Source organism: Geospiza fortis, unplaced genomic scaffold (genome assembly GCF_000277835.1).
Source record: "Geospiza fortis unplaced genomic scaffold, GeoFor_1.0 scaffold145, whole genome shotgun sequence".
NCBI lineage: Eukaryota > Metazoa > Chordata > Aves > Passeriformes > Thraupidae > Geospiza > Geospiza fortis.
This window is the reverse complement of record NW_005054362.1, coordinates 1,584,970-1,602,352: the sequence shown is the minus strand read 5'-3', so window position 1 is coordinate 1,602,352 and position 17,383 is coordinate 1,584,970. Positions and strand designations below refer to the sequence as shown.

At 43.8% G+C, this 17,383-nt stretch overlaps 1 protein-coding gene across 1 annotated transcript in view; it reads left to right on the top strand.

The window, feature by feature from the left end:
- The first annotated feature begins 2,496 nt into the window (after positions 1–2,496).
- AACS (acetoacetyl-CoA synthetase) overlaps positions 2,497–17,383 on the top strand; it is a 33,326-nt gene continuing 18,439 nt past the window's right edge. Inside the window, exons 1-5 of the mRNA XM_031059433.1 lie at positions 2,497–2,515; positions 2,790–2,893; positions 5,895–6,015; positions 7,814–7,927; positions 14,022–14,119. Of these exons, the coding sequence (XP_030915293.1) occupies positions 2,497–2,515; positions 2,790–2,893; positions 5,895–6,015; positions 7,814–7,927; positions 14,022–14,119 (456 nt within the window). The remainder of the gene's footprint in view (positions 2,516–2,789; positions 2,894–5,894; positions 6,016–7,813; positions 7,928–14,021; positions 14,120–17,383) is intronic.

Genomic DNA, 17,383 nt, shown 5'->3' with positions numbered 1-17,383 from the left:
GCCTGCGGAGCCGCCTGGTGTGCGAGCAGCTCTGGGGCCGGCAGCGGCACCGGAGTCACTTTGTGTTTTAAAGGGATGTGGGAAGGCGGGATCACTGTCGCCATGGCTGAGGTGAGTGTGAGCCTTAGTGTGATCCTTCAGCAGCAGATGCGTGTGAGAGTGCAGTTATGGTCATTTCAGTATGGAGAGTATGTGTCTTATAATAGTCAGGTATACTGGGAGGTGAATGGTGGATAGGGAGGTGAATGGCGATGCACAAGCTTGTTCAGTGGTGGGAGTTGCTGTGCATCTTGAACGGCCATCCCTGCTTTGTGCTTGTTCAGAAATACCTGTGTGGTTCTTCGACTTGGAAACAACCTGTTGCCTCTGAAATGAGGTCTGCTTTGGGCAGGGGTTTGATGTCCAGAGGTGTTTCCATCTCAGAGTGTTGTTTTTTCCATAACTGCTGGCTGTAGGTTTCCGTGTCTCTGGGCTCTCAGGAGTCAGTGGTGCTGGCTCTGGGGGCTCAGCTACATCATGGGCTGGGTCATCTTCAGTGCATGTGGAAGTCAAGCCCTTCAGTTCTGACTAGTTAGTTTTGTATCATTCTCTCTAGGTATTTGGGGCCTATGTAAGTTTCTTGTGTAGCTTTCCTGTAATCATTTGTCTGATGGAGGGTGAAAGGAGTAGTTTTGGCAAGTGGACTGGAAGTCTGTCAGTCTAGTATAGTGTCAGTGGTGTGAGCAGGCACGTTCTGGAGTGGGAGCAGTGTCAATAGTGCTTCTGGCAGTTCATGCCTAGGAAACACTTCCTTCCCTTCATTACTGTGTGGGTAAGCCAGGTCATTATTTTGGTTGTGGTGATTTCCCATTGGAATCCAGGTGTGTAGTGTCTTAACCCTCCTGCTGGATGGGAAGCAAGTTATTCCAGGGTTTTAGGCAGCTCCTGAGTGGAATGATGTAACTGGTGCATGGACAGTCAAGAGCAAATGTAGTTTCAGATGGGCTGCCTGTGTTTATGGCTGAAACAACCAGAACTCTTGCCATCCCACTTGGAAGTGGCTTTCTCTATTGGGAGGTGGATTCCTGTGTATATTTAGAAACCTTTGTCAGCTTCCATTAGGCTTGCAGTGGTGCTCATTGGTATGAGTGCTATTCACAACAAAGAATGGACGCTCTCCAGCATTAAGATGTGGACTCTGAGGTGATCTGAGGGCAATGTAGTCCCTTAGACAATGGCTCTGCTGGGCCCTGGAAATGCAGTAACAAAATGCAGTCACAAAAATCAGTTTGATTGCTGAGTAACAGGCCTGTGCCCTGAAGGACTTGCATGCTGAAGCTTATTTGGAACAAACTGTATAGACAAACCAGAACAAGCTCTTTGTGCTGTAAGAAACCAAATTAGTAGTGAGCTGTAGCTTCTTGGATGTCTCAAATGATTTGGAGCAGGTGGTACAATTGGGTTTTGAAGGAGGAGATGGAAATTTGAATTCTTCTTGTGTCAAGTCTTATCTCTGTGCAGCTGAAGTGTGGAGTAGAGGAGTGATGAGTAACTTTGGGGTGTAAAAAGGGTGTGTAGAGGCTGGGATTTGGGCAATGTGTGGATAAAATCTGCATTACATAGAAGAGCCTTTGTCTTGTCTATCAGTAATACCATGGGGATAATCTCACTTTGGTGGAAAGGATTGATGTGGGAATTAGATGTGGAAAGGACAGTCTGTGGGGAAACAGTTAAGCAGTGGCTAAGTGTGAGGAGCAGTGCAGAGATGGTTTTGAATATGTTTCTTTTGAAAAGCTGTAAGATGTTCTCCTTCTAGAAAAGGTATTGCAAAGATGACTTTTGCAGCAATTGGCTGGTTAACAGGCTGAAAAACCAGAGATAATTGGTGAAAATGCTCTTGAGTGGTTTAGCTGAAAGCATCACGTAGGGAACAGTTGGCAGAGGAGGAAACTTACTGTCACTGATGGCAGAAACATTTAATTGGTTGCTGGCACAGCTTCAGACATTGTGGACATGATGAGGGAATGTCACTTCCAAGCTTGCAGTGAGAATTGGCTTCAGTTATTCATACCTAGAACTGCTTTACACTAATTTTCAGCATTCAGTTTGAATTGTGGGGTTTGCTATGCATGCTTCAGGGTACTTCAGGTGTCTCACTGTCAGGTAAGACTTCAGCTGCTTATTTGCATGTTTTTAATGACAGGCCGTGGTGTTAATATGTAGCTAGTAAACATCTTGTTTGACTTCATCCATGCTGTTTCAGCATGAAAAGGAGAGCTCATATTCACTGAAAATCAGCCGTGCTTCCTGTGACAGTGATGTTGATGGCACAGTTGGATAAAGAGTGCCTCTAATCTCTGTGTCCCTGAGCTATCAGAGCCCTTTGGCCCCAGACTGGGACCTTAGAGCAAATGTCCCTTGTCAGGAAGCCTTGTTTATCTCTTGCTGTGTGAAAGTGTCCTGTTGATAGATAGGAAGTGTCAACAGGCAGGACTTGTTTAATCTTCAGTTGCACCGATGGGAGGGCAGTGTGCAGGTATTGCAGGCAGTTATGAGAAAAGGTCATTGTCTCTGTGGGGGCAAATGGCTCATAGCAGTCAGCTGAGGTGCTGCCATCTGTTCAGGTGTCCAGGCAGACCCTGATGGTTCTGTAGTCACTTGCTTTGAGCAGAAGTGATCCACTCTGGGGTCAGATTTATCTTCCTAATTGTTTTAGCCACAGATTTTCTTTATCTGGGGTTTCCCTAGCTGTAGTTTGTGTAGATCCCTGTGATTCTCTCATAATGCTGACACATATCTATTGCTTCCAGCCAACTATGATGAATTATACCAGTGGTCAGTGGAGTCCTACGCAGACTTCTGGGCAGAATTCTGGAAGTTCAGTAACATCATCTGCTCTCGCCTCTACGACGAGGTAAGTTCAGTGCTTATCTTGCAGCAAGTGCAACACAGAGGGGAAATAAACTGATGTTACAATCAGCCTTTTGACCTCTTCTTAGAACTCTGGGAAGTGATACAAGGAATCGGCCTAGTTCTGGATTTCCTGGTGTGGTGGATGGTGCTGTTCTGTTGCTGGCACACTTTAGGGCAGTGAAACCCTCGAGTTTTGTTGTCCTAAGCAGTTCTGCTGTAGTGTTCTTGTGCTCTTGCACACCTTGTCATTCCTGGCTGCTCATGGGGAGTCTGCCAGTGCACTGCCTTCTGCCTTAGGGAACATCATCCTGGTTTTGTACATGCTGGCATTCTGTCAAGTCCATGTTTGCCTTCCCTGAGTCAGCTTACCTGATAAGCACAAGTGTTGCACTCTGGCTTTGTAGAACTGGTTATGGAAGCTCTGCAGTCCAGGTGCAGGCTTGAAATATCTCTGAGGAAATGGTGGTGGTGGTTGAACACAGGCACGGGTGAAACACCAGGCAGTGCCACAGAATTCCTGTGGAAGAAAGGTGACTCTGCAGATCTTGCCAGTGGAACCCTGGCATAGTCCTGGTGTAGGATATCAACATCTCCCTGTGCTTTTCCATCTGAGGGAGGTGTTGGGTTAATTACTAGAACAGCTTGATGCAGTGGAACCTTCCTGGGGTTTAGTAGGGAGGACTGGACTTGTCTTAATGCCTGGAGTCCATCTGTTGCAGAGCCCTCAGTAATGGCAGTCCTGCAGAGGGGACTGGCAAGCTTCTTTTGACTTTTCCTGTTTTACTGATTTCTCTACTGATAAGGTAGATCAAGTGGTTCTTCCTGCCGTGGCACTGTGTGCTCAGGTGTCTCATTTAAATGACCCACCCTTCAGAAGAGAGAATGCAGCAAGAGTGTGAGAGCTGGCCTGCTTTGAGGTGTGTGGTCTGAGCCCTATCAACACTTAAACTTTACACTTTCTGTAGATGTTAACTCAAACTCTGGGAACTGTCAGAGTAGCTGAGCTGGTCTCTGGTACCTAGAAGTATGAAAAGTTTGATTTCAAGTCTTACAGCTTGATCCTGGCTGTCTGCTAGAAGTGAACATTGTTTTGAGGGGATGAAATTTTTTAATGAAACAGAGTTGACTCTTTTGTTCCCAAGCAGTGAAACAGCTTCTACTTCCACAGGTCATTGTAAGAAAAACAGTAAAACCTTGTGTACACAGAGTAAAAGCAGCCAGGATTTTATTTAATCCTGGTAAAGGTTCTAAGTGTGGGATGTAGATGTGCTGGTGTTGCTCTGTGGCAGTTGACATCTGTGCCACCTGTGACTCGAACAGAGGAATTCAGTGTGCAGAGCTGTGCTGGCAGGGCAGCACTGGCGCTGCAATGTCACTTCCAGGCAGCTGCTTGTGAATGAGGGATGTGTCTGAAGGAGCAGCCCCTGACAGCTGTTGGTGCTATGGTGAGGGAGGGATCAGGTTGTTCATCTCACAAAGCACCAAAGACTGAGCTGAACTGGGAGTCACAGGTGTTACCTGGGGAGGAAATACTGGGGTGTGACTCCAGCTCCTTGTGCTAGTGCAGCTCTTAGAAACTCTGTGAAGGGTTGTTTCCACTTCAGAAAAAACACTTATTTTGGATCTTGTCCTGGAAAATGTTGAAAACATTCTGCTCACTTTTCTTCAAGCTGAGGAAGTCAGAAATGAGTCAGTTTTAAGAGCAGCTTCTAATTGCTGCAGTAATGTGTGTTAGTATAAAAATCATTTGTGCAGCCTGAGTTGATGTAGATGTTATAACTCAGTTCTTGCCAATTGTTAGGAGCAAAGAAATCTGAGCTCCCTTTTTTAGGAAATACATTTGAAATTAAATAATGCAATAGTGCACTTCAACATGAGTTTTAACTTAAAAGTTAATTTTAAGATTGCCTCCAGTAATACATACACTGCTCCCAAAGCATAAAACCTTTGGGTTTTCTGGAGTGGGATGTGTTTTGGGGCTTGCTTGGCTTTCAGAAGAGCCTTTCACTTGGTCTGAAGGAATACTGTTCCTGTAATGTATGTGCAATCCATGAGAGAGAACCTGAGGGTATAAACTGAAGCTTTCAAAAACACAGCTGTAAAATAAAGTTTCTATTTAAAGATTTCCAAAGAAATGTGCTGCTGAGCAGCTGAATCACTAAGCAGAGGGATATTTTGGGAAGAATTTAGACCTTGGGCTAATGCTGAGGGGCTCTTTACCTATCAGTGATATTAAAGTTAGTCTTACCTGTAACTTATGAAGGGGTTTAATACTTTGAGGCTTATTTAGTTCAGGGTGGGGGAAGTTATTTCAGCTGACTATATTTTTGGTTATTTTTCACTGCATTTTTCAATTCCTTGCATGTCTTAGTCCTAAATGGGGAGTTACTTAATACAGGTTTATCAGGTTGTTGGATCCTGTTAATCCTCAAAAATTGAGACCTTGAATAAAAAGCTGGAACTCCCCAGTTACATTTGACTGTCTCTTCAATGAATTATTTTGAATTACCATTGTGTGAGCTCCTGCTGTTGGTGTCTGTGCCCTGTGACTGGTGGTGGGGCAGGGTGGATGCTCACACCCCCCAAAGAGGGAGCTGGCCTGGATGGCCTGGCACAGTTCAGATGTGCTGTAGCTCAGTTGGGTTCCCAGAGGCAAAGCCCCAGTGTCCCTGAGGTCTGTGTGCATCTCCTGCTCTGGGTGTAGTCACAATGGTTTGTTTTACTTGTGTATTAAAGGCTGGTCCAAAGGTAGAGCTGTCAGCAGGGAACTTTCCCTGGTTTTGTTGTAATGACGTGTTTGCATGTGACAGTTGACAAATAATTAAACTTTCCAAGCCTCTGATTACAGGATCAGTGTCTGTTTGCCATCTGTGAGCTGGGAGAAGTGATTCTTGCCCAACAGGGTCTGCAAAGAGCTTGGAGCTGCTGAGCTGACTTCTGTACAATGCTGTGAAAAAGCAGTTTTATTGGAGCTGCCAGGAATGATGGTGTGTTCCTTTCAGGTGGTGGATACATCCAAAAGCATCGCAGAGATCCCTGAGTGGTTCAAGGGCAGCCGCCTCAACTATGCAGAGAATCTCTTGAAGCACAAGGACAATGACAAGATTGCACTGTATGCAGCAAGTAAGGAACATCAATGCCTTGTATTTCTCTGCTGCTCACAGGGCTAGGCCTGATGAAACAGCTCTGATGAAACGTGGAAATAAACTGGTTTGGATGAGGAGAGAAAAAAGGGTGGTAAAGTCAGTGACACTGCACAGTCTGTGATACAGCTCTGCAAAAAAAACCCAGGAAAACATGATCTGGGAATATAGATCAGGAAAATCCTGTCCAAGCTAAATGAAGTTTTATTAGAATGTGCTCAGCTGCATTAAGGTAGTGGAGGTCATGCTGTGTTCAACATCACTCAGTATTTGAAGTATTATTTCACATTTGTCATAATTGCTTGGTTTGACATGTGGTTATTGTCCTGTAGGTCTTTTTGTTAGGAAGTCATGAGGTGGATCAGAAACTGCTTTGTCACATAATCACAGGTGGTGACAGCAAAAGGAGCAAAACTATTTCCTAGTTGATCATTGTATGAATGCTGGAATGAGCAGTTGGCTCCTCTGTGGTGAGCAGACTTCAACCTGCATCTCTTTTGTGACCTTCTGCTGTGTTTAATCTTCTTAAGACTTCTTAAGTCAGAGTATTTCTTGGTAGCTCCCTGCTGCTAGGTCAGAGTGGTGGTTGGGGGGCCTGGCTCAGGTTTGTGTTCACTGGGGGTGGTTCTGTGGGAGCTCTGTGGATGGCACAGGGCATAGGAGTGTAAATGTAACTTTTCTAAACAGTTTCACTTGTCCCTGGCTCCCATGGTGAGTCTTTTTTGTGATTCTCTTCTCCTGGAGCTTTAATCATGGAGCAGGATCAGTGTCTCATTTCCTGTTGCTCTGTGGGAACCCAGGCTCTGCTGGCAGTCCCTGCTCAGTTTATGAACCACATGGAACAGGGACTTGGGCTGTTCTGCATCATGACCTGCTCCCTTGCTCTGTGCAAGTCCAGATTTACTGCTGTGAAGGTCTGAGAAGGCAAAAGAGTGAAAAATGCCATTCCCTGCTTAAGGCAATGAGCTGAGAGCAGCTATTCTGAAAGGAGCAGGGTGTGCAGCTCACCTTTTCAGGGCCATCCTTGGTGTGTGTGTGTTCTTCATGGCAAGTGCTGGCTGGTGGAAGTAGGACAGGCCACACATTTGCAGCAGTCACACTGAGGAGGTGCAGGGAGGGACTTCAAGGTGACAGATTTTTGCTTTCATAACATTTAGGTTGGTTTGTTTTGTTTCACGAGTGATTTATTAAGGGCTTATGTAACACCTGACATTCAGTACAATAGGGAAAACACCCTGCAGATCCTTTCAGAGGGGAGCTGAGTCCAATTTAGTTTGTTTGCTTTGTGCTATGTTGGCACAGGCAGATGTTCCAAAAGCACATCGAAAGTCAGGCCTGGATGTGCATGATTTTCTAGCCACTGGCTTGCTGTAGTAAAACCTGAATTTGTGCTGCTTCCTAGACCTGATGAGAAAACTGGGCAAAAAGGGAAAATGAGGTTCTTAGCATGTTGGAAATTAGCCTTGGAAAGTGCAATGTATTTACCATGAATCTCCTTGAGAGCACACCTTTCTCCAGTGAATAGTTTGTGTTTCTGCAGAGGTGTTTATCTTTAGAAATGCCCTCATACCTACTGAACAAATACCACTGATTAATACTTGATTCCCATTGAAAAGAAGAGGTTTTGCTGCAGCATAAGGGCACCTTCATAAGCAAAATTATAAATATTAGTGGAAGCTGTTTTCTTAGAATTGCTTTCTGGTAGGATTGGTTGCTTGTACTAGACTCATGTTGCATTGCCTGATTTCTGAGTGATTGCTTTACTTTTCTTTCCTCAGGGGAAGGCAAAGAAGAAATCCTCAAAGTTACTTTTGAAGAACTGAGACAAGCTGTAGCTTTGTATGCTGCAGCCATGAGGAAGATGGGAGTAAAAGTAGGAGACAGAGTTGTGGGTGAGTAATTTTTTAAGGGACAGGAGGTGGAATTTTTTTTGAAATGTGCAAGTGAGTAGTGAGAGTTACAGAAACTTGCCTGTGAAATAGTGTTTCACAGAAAATTTCAATAAACATTGTGAAGAAAAGGCTCTTGTGCTGCTGTATTTACATGTGTAGGAAATGCATTTCTAGAGGGAAGGAACCTGGATTAGCCTGTGGGTTCTCTAGCACTGAAGGGAGGAGGAAAATGCTTCGTTCACCACGGTCTGCTCCAGAAGCACTGTGGAAGCAGGGGAGGTGGAAGCTGTGCCTGTGGCTGAGCCCTGAGTCACAGGGTCTGGCAGATTGATGTGGGGGCAGTCAGGGAAATGCTGGTCCAAGGTTGTTTGTGCTGGTGCCACTGGCAGTTCCTGACCCTGTGGCCCCAGGTGACCCAGTGCTCAGGGAGCTGCAGGTCTGGAGAGCTTGTCCTGCCCCCAGAGTGGGGACAGTGAGCAGCTGCTGGGCAAGAACTCCTCAAGTCACCAGTGCAGAGATGAGTTAAACCCTGTGATCCTTTCAGCAGCTCTCCACATCTTCTGCAGCAATGTTTCCTGTCAAGAGACTGTCATGTGTGTTTTTCTGTATAAAAAGGCTTTTGTCCTGTGAACAGCTTGTCCAGTGTGCAGTCCAGGCTTGGAAAGGAGTTACATTGATTTCTGAATTGCTGGGTTTGATCTCCCAGCTGAGCTGCTTCACCTCTATTTTGTGTGCTCTGATACTCTTTAATTTGTCAGTGTAGTGTAAGTCAGAACTGCAATATCCTTGAAGCTCCTTGGCTCCTACCTGGCAGTTGTGCTGTTTGTGTCATTGTGCTGCTGGAATCCCATGTTCTTTGAGCAACACTTGGCCATTATCCTAAAGTGTGTGTAAATTCTTACATGATGCAAACCCACAGTGATGAAACTGTTGATTTGTTTTCTGCATGCTGCAGACTTGAACATATGTTTTGAAAATTAAATTTTAAACCCACAACTATGACCTGGAAATGTAAATCTACTCAGTAGAGCTCATTTCTTTCATATGGTTTGAGTATGCTCTGGAACTGGAAACATGAAATTATCACAGCTGGTGGCTTGGTTTTTAACATGGAATTAGAGCTAAATCCTTAATTAGAAGAGAAGTTGAGAAGCTTTGTCTGAATGAAGATGGAGATGCTTGAATTTTACCTCAATTTTCAACTTTAATGCTGTCATATCTGTTCATTTCTTCAGCAGCAGTAGGGAAAATGTACTCTGCAGCTGGAGAACATGTGATCTTGAAATATTGCTGTAGCCTGTGCTGCTAATAATGCTATTAAAATTTTACTAACAGTTCCTTTTAGTTAATGTCTGTTGTGTTTAGCACTGCAGGCTGGCTGATTTTTGAATTTTTGTTTTGGTGGCTGGCTTACCTCGCATTTAAATTAAAAAGCATAGTTGATATATTTTTCAAGTATTAATAAAGTCACTTTAGATACTTTTATGAGGGTTTCAGTTTCTTTCCTATGTTTCTGTGCTATGCCAGGGGATATTGGCAGTCACTGGAAGAGCTCAAGTGTAACATTTCAGTCAGAGGCTGAAGCTTCCCAAACTGAGTTGGGCAAGAGACATTAAGTGTTGGGTGGGGAATCTGGAGTCCTACACCCCCTTGTAGTATCAAAAATCAGGCTCTCCAGAACATGCCAGAATGCACAGGGATGTAATTTGTCCCAGAATTTAGAGCAGATGACAGAGGGGAAAGCAATTCTTGCTGTTTCATAGTAGTAACACAGGGCATGCTTGTGCTGCTTCTGGAAAATCAGGTTTTAAATGGAAAGGAGATACTCTATGAGCTTCATTACAGCTGCCTAACATGCAGTCAGCCTGTCAGGTTCTGACACCCTTTGTTGACACTTTCTCTTAAAATCTGAGCTGTTAGAATTACACATGACTCTTACGGTTGTTTTCCTGTGAGTTTCATCTCCACGCTTTGCTGCCTCTAAGACAAGGCTGCTTTAACTTCTCATTACACTTAACATCCCCCCTGGTTTGTTCAGTGCAATTTGTGGTTGCATCATGACAGTAATAGCGTGTTGGAGCTGGAGGTGGGTGAGTGTGGGTGGACAGGCACTGGTGTCAGCACTTTTTTTCAGCTTCATTTCATTCCAGTCTTCCCTTTCCTTCACTGAGAGCACTTAACAGTGAACATAATTGAGGCAGATGTGTTGTGAAATATATTTCTTCCTCTGAAGATGTCTTGCAGTGCTGTCAGTGATGCTTGAACAGTTGGAAGAGGCATGGAATACCTACTGCAAGCTCCCACAACACATGGGAGGTGCTCCTGGTCTCCCAGTGGCCCCCTGGCAAATGACAATGACTAAAATAGAACAAAACACAACTGGGAGGATGTTTCTCCTCTCTGGATTGCTTCTACTCTATCCCTGTAGCCAGCTTTGCTCTGTTACAAGTCAGCAGTTGGAAACAATCTGATCTTCCCCGCACAAAAACATCCTCAACCAATATCAATGAATTCATTGTCTAAAGCTGATATTTTATCTATAGCAACTGCATTAGCCCTGCTGCTTACGTGGGTTTTAAAGCTAGCTTTGTAAGGAGATTACAGGGTGCTAATGGTTTCAGGCCACTGTAATGTTGGGCAGGGTGGCCACTTGCAAGTCCTGCAGGAGCAGGAAATGCTGGAAAGGGAAAATAGGAGTCTGGTCTCTGAATTCTGTTCAGCTTGAGAGCTGGTGTAGTTCAGTAGTAGAAGACATTGAGAAGATACTTTAGTGGTTGCTCCCTGTTTTCCTTCTTTCTGGTGTACTCTTTCAAGGCTCAGACAAAACCTTTTATGCAGGGTCCCAGTTCAAGTGTTGATTTCTTTTTTTTCATCCATGCACAAAACTGGATGTTTGGGTGCCTGTTTTTCTGAAAGGAAACCTTTATTAAGCTTCATGAAGGCATTAGGTGCTTGCAGGGAATGTGTTCTCAGCAGTCTGAGAAATCAGACTTTTGCCATAGTTTTCAGCATAATTATATTCCAATTTTTGGATTACAGTTTTTACCTATTCTCTTGGTAAGGTGCTGCAGTGTAAGTGAAGACATGTAAGTGTAATCTTGGTGTGTGCTAGATTAAGCAAATAACAACTGACAGAAAATGCTGAGGCACTAAGTCCTGAGCAGATCAGGCTGTAATTGCCTCTTAAAAAAATCCAGACAGTGTTTTTCAAGGGCTGCTTGTCCTCCTTAGAGATTTCACAGGTTTTATGTCAGGTAAAGCTTTCATTTCTCTGTTTTTATGGAGACTATACATTTTTCTAAGTCAGGAGGAGTGCTGCTCCTCTTGTGTGTGATACTCTGATATTCCTGCTTGATGAGTTCCCAGCTCCTGAGTTTTGAGCCCTTTATTCAGTTGCTTTCTAGTTCACCCAAAGGAGGAAGATCCTTTTCTTTAGTTTCCACCTTCTTATCACCTTCAAGAAAGGGGTAAGGAAAGATTCAGAGATAGAGAAATACTTCTGCAGCCTTCCCCATGCTGACAAATCCTAGTTTTGATCCTTAATTGAAATATATCAAGGAAAATGGAGGCCCTAGTTAAATATATGAGCAAACATGATAAATATTTAAATCAGCAGTACCATTATTCCTCTATAATACAGAGCTTTTGCACAGTTGGTCGCTGCTCTGATGCTAATCCAGATGAAGAAGTTGCCTTTTTCATCCTCGTTGTCTGCAACATTCCTGTTTCTTCAATTTTAGACCCTGAGGGGTGTGCTGGGATCTCCAGGGGCACAGACTAATGCAGGGAGCTTTCTATGCATGGAGTAGTTGTGATCAGCTGGAGGATCTCAGATGTGGCAGGAAGAAAAAATTAACTTTACTTCTAAATGAGAATCTAGTTTTAATCTGAAAGACTGGCAGGAGAAGTAGTTTGTGTCATTTAGAAGTGGTTTGTGTTATTTAGGTGTTGTGAGAAAAGGAGCATGAGTTCTTGCTCTGCTGTGTTTGGAGCATCTCCAGCCAGAACAGACCCATATTTTTATCTGTGGTGGAGTTGGGATAAATCTGTGAGATCCCAGAGAGCAGCAAGGCTCTGGGATCAGGTGAAGGCACAGAAATGCAGAGTCAGTTGCTGAGCATGGTTTTGTACCTTTGGGCACTTCTGGCTGGCATCCTCCAAAGCTCAACCACACTCAAAGCCAGCTGACAGATGAAAGCAATGATTTCATTGTCTGGCTCACAGTAATCAGCAGAGAGCTGTGATCTTGCCTTGAGGGCTTTTGTGTGGAGAGGTGAGAAGGAGAATTGCTTAGAACAGAACTGAAGCTTGTGGCAAAGTAACAACTGCTCCAAAGCACAGGGAGAGATCTCTGTTTTCCTTGCCCTCTGGCCTCCTGATGAGCCCGTCCAAGAAATGCTCAGTGGAAATATTTGGCATCAATTAAAGAACTGCTTTCGTCACACCAAATGACATTTGGTCTGTTTTGGTTCATATATTTCAAATTATTTAGGGAGGAATATTTGTCTTACAAGAGAAATCATTGAGATTTTGGGATACTGTGCCTTGTATAAACCTTGACCCCAAGGGGAAAATAGCAAAATAAATAATGCTTTTATGGGCATGAGCTTTTGCTGCACTTTATGTGCTTAAGAACTTCACTGAACAAACCACTATAAGCTGTAGGCAGTTCTAGGGAGCAATTTATACCTTAGCATGGCATGAAGCTTTTATTCACAGTTGTGTGTGTTCTAGAAATTGTTGGGCTTAAGTCATAATGCTGTTTTAAAAGTTGCTGCTCCCAAAAGCACAGCAGCTCTCAGTAACTGCAGTGGCACTGCTGGTTTAAGAAACTGATTTCACTGATTTTTCAATGAGGAAGAATCTCAGTTTAAGACTTAAAGTTCACTTTGTAAAAAGTTGAAAAAGGATGGATTTTTTTTTCAAGCAGTGTAGAAAAACCTCACAAAAATCCATCTTGGTACTCTCCTAACTATAATATTAACATAGCAGAAATTGCTGTGAAGATCTGAGTTCCTGTCCTGAAATGTGCATCCATAAATATCATTCTTTGAGAAGTTTGCACTGCTGAGTGTTTGCTGTCTGTAGATCTTTGTGGTGCACCTGCAGCCCAAGATCTCAGTGCCCACCCGTGCTGTGAACAGGTTGGAAAGCTTTTTTAATGCTTTCAAATGTAGAACTCTAATTAGATGTCAGAGTACTGCAATTAGGCCCATCCTGTGCTTTTTTCAAAGTACTTGGACATCTTTTTGGTTGCTTAAGAAAGGTGATCTGAAACTCCAGGTCTTTGATCCACCTCAGTGTAGTTTGTGAATTCCAGTTGCACTTTTCCATTTGTGGGCTGGATTCTGAGCAGTGCAGTCAGACTCAGGCACCCAGCCCCTTCTGGAGAGTTGCTCAAATTGAGCTCACTGAAACTAAAATCTGACTTTCTTGACATTAATTTATTCTGTATGCCGTGATAAATTGAATTGAAATCTTGAAATCTTGCTGCAAGCTAATGAGAGAAACCTGAAGAGCCACATTTGTGTGGGAATGTTCCAGGGCTTGTCCCACTCTGTTACTCCCTTGTCAGCTGAGACACTGGTTTTGCTTGTTTGTGTTTAAGATTCTGGCAGTGTCTACCAGCCAACATTTAGCTTTGTGAAGCTGAATCTCTGCTCTTGAGCTATTTATAATCTTTCCTTGCAGATACTGATTCTTTTTCTGATGGCTGTTCCTGCAGTCTTGTTCTATGCCCTGCATGCTGCTGTGTTCTTAGTCTCTGTGTACCATAATCAATGCACTAATTTTCTCTCCCAGTTACTCTTTTCCCTGTGCTGCCCTCTTATCCTGAAAGGCTTATTAATTAAGCAGGAATATTTGTAAATTGGGAGTAATATTGTAGATAAAAACCTTGATACAAATAGTTCTATAAATGAATTTATTACTAATTCCTTGTGTAACTGATTTGGCTTCAAGGTACGACATTGATTGTGTGGAAAACTTCAAAAGGTGCTTCAGTCTAGGATTTTGTATTTTTAAAACCTGTTCACTGTATATATTATATATATTTTTAGTGTTGTTCCATCTCTAACCATTCACTCTGCCCTAGGTTACTTGCCCAACAGCATCCACGCAGTGGAAGCAATGCTGGCAGCTGCGAGCATTGGTGCCATCTGGAGCTCCACCTCCCCAGACTTTGGCATTAACGTGAGTAGCTCAGTGCCTGTGCAGAGCAGCCCTTGCTGAGCCCCAGACCGAGCGAGGGTGATGAGTTAGGTGGCTTCTGTCCCTTCAGCCTTGCTGCCACCTCGTGGCACAGCCCAGCACTCCGCAGCTTTTCCTGCTGCTGTCATGTCACTGCTGATCTGCAGCTGGGGGATTTGAGAGGCTTTAGCTGCTCCCTGTTGGGATATCTTCACATGCACTCCATGGTCTTGGTGAGCTTTTATCATATTAAATGTGCAAGTGAGCAGCAGTGCAGTCTGAGCTTGGCTCTTCTTCCCAAACCCTGCCCCAGGCTTAGCCTCACTCCAATTTCCACACTCCAATTTCTTTGCCCAAGTAGCCCCATCCTTTGCCTCCTGTCAGGGTGAACTCAGCACCACCCTGGTGGGTCTGTTCCCCAAGGCTTTATTTTGCCAACAGTGAGGAATTTCATACTAATATCACTAACCTGATTAACTCTTTTCAGTGTAGAAATAAATGCTCTGTGTGAAATTAACATCCAAACAGGTGTGCCCTGGAAACTTTGGGGATGTATTCTGCTTAGTTTGGGAAGTTGTTAGCACACACCAACAATGGATCCAAACTTCTAAGAGGGGGTGTTAAACTTTTCTTCTGTCTAAAAGTTTTTTATGTATAAAAAATGTAGTGGTTTTGAATTGCACAGTGCAGAGGACAATGCTTTTTAGATAAACCCCTCAATTTCAGTGTTTAACCCCGGTGTCTGGGAGATGTATGGAATAATCGTTCCTGGATTAGCACTAGAGGGCAGCAGCATTCCATGTTCTTACACTTGGGGGTGTATCATTGGGAAAAAATGATTAAAAAAATCATTACAGCATGTAATGATCAATCCGTTCTACAAATATTTTCTGCTTGCTCAGAAAATGATGGTATGGAGTATTTTGTGCAATGTGATTCGATCTCTTATCTGGGGGAAGATTGCTCACTTTACTTGCATTACCAAGGGCTGGTATGTTTTCTGGCCTTGTTGGTGTGCTGTTGTTTTCAGTGCCCAGCTTTTAGTTTTTTGTGATAGGTTTTTAATGGAACTTGGCCTTGGAGCTGCAGTGCCATCAATATCATTTATTTTCCTTTGGCAGCGTGTGTTGGCATGAATTCAAATGCTAAAATCATGAAGGAGATCAGCAGAGGCCCTCAGAGACATTGGCTTCCACCCTGAGCAAAAGCTATTCCTCTTTCTGTGAAGTTGCATCAGTCCTGTTAATGTACACCAAGATTTTTGTGCTTGGGGGAATAGTGCAGCATTTTCTACATCTGAAGTCCAATTGTGTGTATGTGTTTTGTGAAGCTCAGAAATGTCACTCCTCAGAGCTGCCTACACACTGCAGGCTCTGAATGCCATCCCTCCAAAGGCTTCAAGCCTTGAGGAAGTTGCTGTCAGAGCACCACTGAGCTGCCTCCCACGCACCTCACCACTCTTGGCAGCTGCTGCTTCATCTCTCTGCTCTCTGTTACCCATTCCCATAAATTAATGGCAAAGTGCTGGCCCGGGCATGAGAAATGGTTGGATTTGTAAGTTCATGAAGAAGCTCTGCTCCCAGAACTGGCTGAGGAGCCTTTGGTGAGCTCAGTGCATCTCCATTTGTGGGGCCCTGCACAATTTTTTGGACTGAACTGGAATAGAATGAGCCATGTCTGCTACACCTGAGCTTTTTGTGGAAGGAATTCCTTGCTGAGCCATCTGGTTGGATTGGAGTTGCAGTGTAGCAATTACGTGTTCCATCTGTTTGTGTTGCCTTTGTGTCAGAGCAGGCTGCCCTGTGGGATTTGGTGCTGCCAGTGCTAATGAATCTGACTGGGTGTGTTAGCAGGTTTGGTAGGACCCTGAGAGCTGCAGCCATCTCTCTTCTGATTCACACTTCTCTTCAGATTTGATTCTTCTCTTTAGAGTACCCTCAGTGCTCATTGGTTTTCATTTTTAAACATCAGGATGATGGAAATGGGATGTGTGTGCCCTGCACTCAGCATGGGGGTGTGCACACATGCACAAATGCACATAAGTGTGGCTGCTTGGTCTGTTCCTGGGAATGGAGCAAAGGAGGAGGCAGAGAATTTACCAAAGAAGCAGGAAATCTGGCTTCATACTCCCTTAGAGAATAACTGTAATGTATTAATTATAAATCTCCATTTCCGAGTTTGTTAGGTAACACACCAGGGGCTTCTTGAAAACTTCTTGTGTCACCAGAGCAGATTCTGGTGATTTTTTGTTTTAAAGTAATTGAGAAATTTGAATGTCAGTGCATTGTCACTGTATTTTCTTATAATGTGCACAAGGAAAAGGAAATACATGTTTGATAGGGGGGAAAGCTGTTAAGTGACATTCTCAGCTAATACATTTATATTTAGCCATATCCCTTACCTGTGGTTCCCTGTAGCATGGAGGAATTGTCAGGACAGAGCTCCTGCCCTTTTGCAGCAGATTTTTTTTGCAATGCTGAGCAGCCCAGCTTGGAAAGGAGTTTAACAGAGATGAGTTGATCGTGATGTTTTTGCTTTCATCTTCAGATTTGGTAATAATTTGTTTCTCATTTTGGCTGCAATGTAGAAGGCAAAATAGAAAACAGAAAAATAAAGAATGCTTGGAGGAATAAGCAGATGACTCAAGTCTGATTTCTGCAACATGATTTAGGAGATTGTTCTTGAAGACTTAGCTGACAATTTTACAGTATTGTGTAATCTTGTACTTCTTAATGCTTCAAGTAATGGAGCTAGAGAGGTTTGAACATCAGTGTGCTGAGAGCTTTTATTGAAAGGATTTGCTTCTTGCTGTTGAATACAAAAAGATCCATTTCTGGTAGGCTGCTGCATGCAGTGTACATGGAAAACAGTAAATGCCAGAAGGGTTTTAATCTCAAATGGGATGATAGCTGTGGTAAATTACTGAACACTGTGTAAGCTGGAGGAGACACCTGAAAACTTAGCATTTGAATGTGTTGTGCTGCAGAGATACTAAAGGAGCTGTGGTATCTTTTGTTGGTGGTCTGTGTGTGTTCAACATCAATTTATTTTGCTAAAAACCAGTGATGAGGTTTCCTTTGTTAAAGGTGGCAGAACAAAGCTGCCAGTTCATGTGGGGGCCCCTCTCCCCAGGATGGTGTTTGTCCCCCAGCCCTGGTGCTCTGTCAGAGCAGCTGGGGGCACGTGGGGCTCCTCCTGCACCTTCAGGAGTCCTGGGCACCTTCATGGGCACCAGGTGCCCAGTTCTGCTCACATCACAGCTCCTTC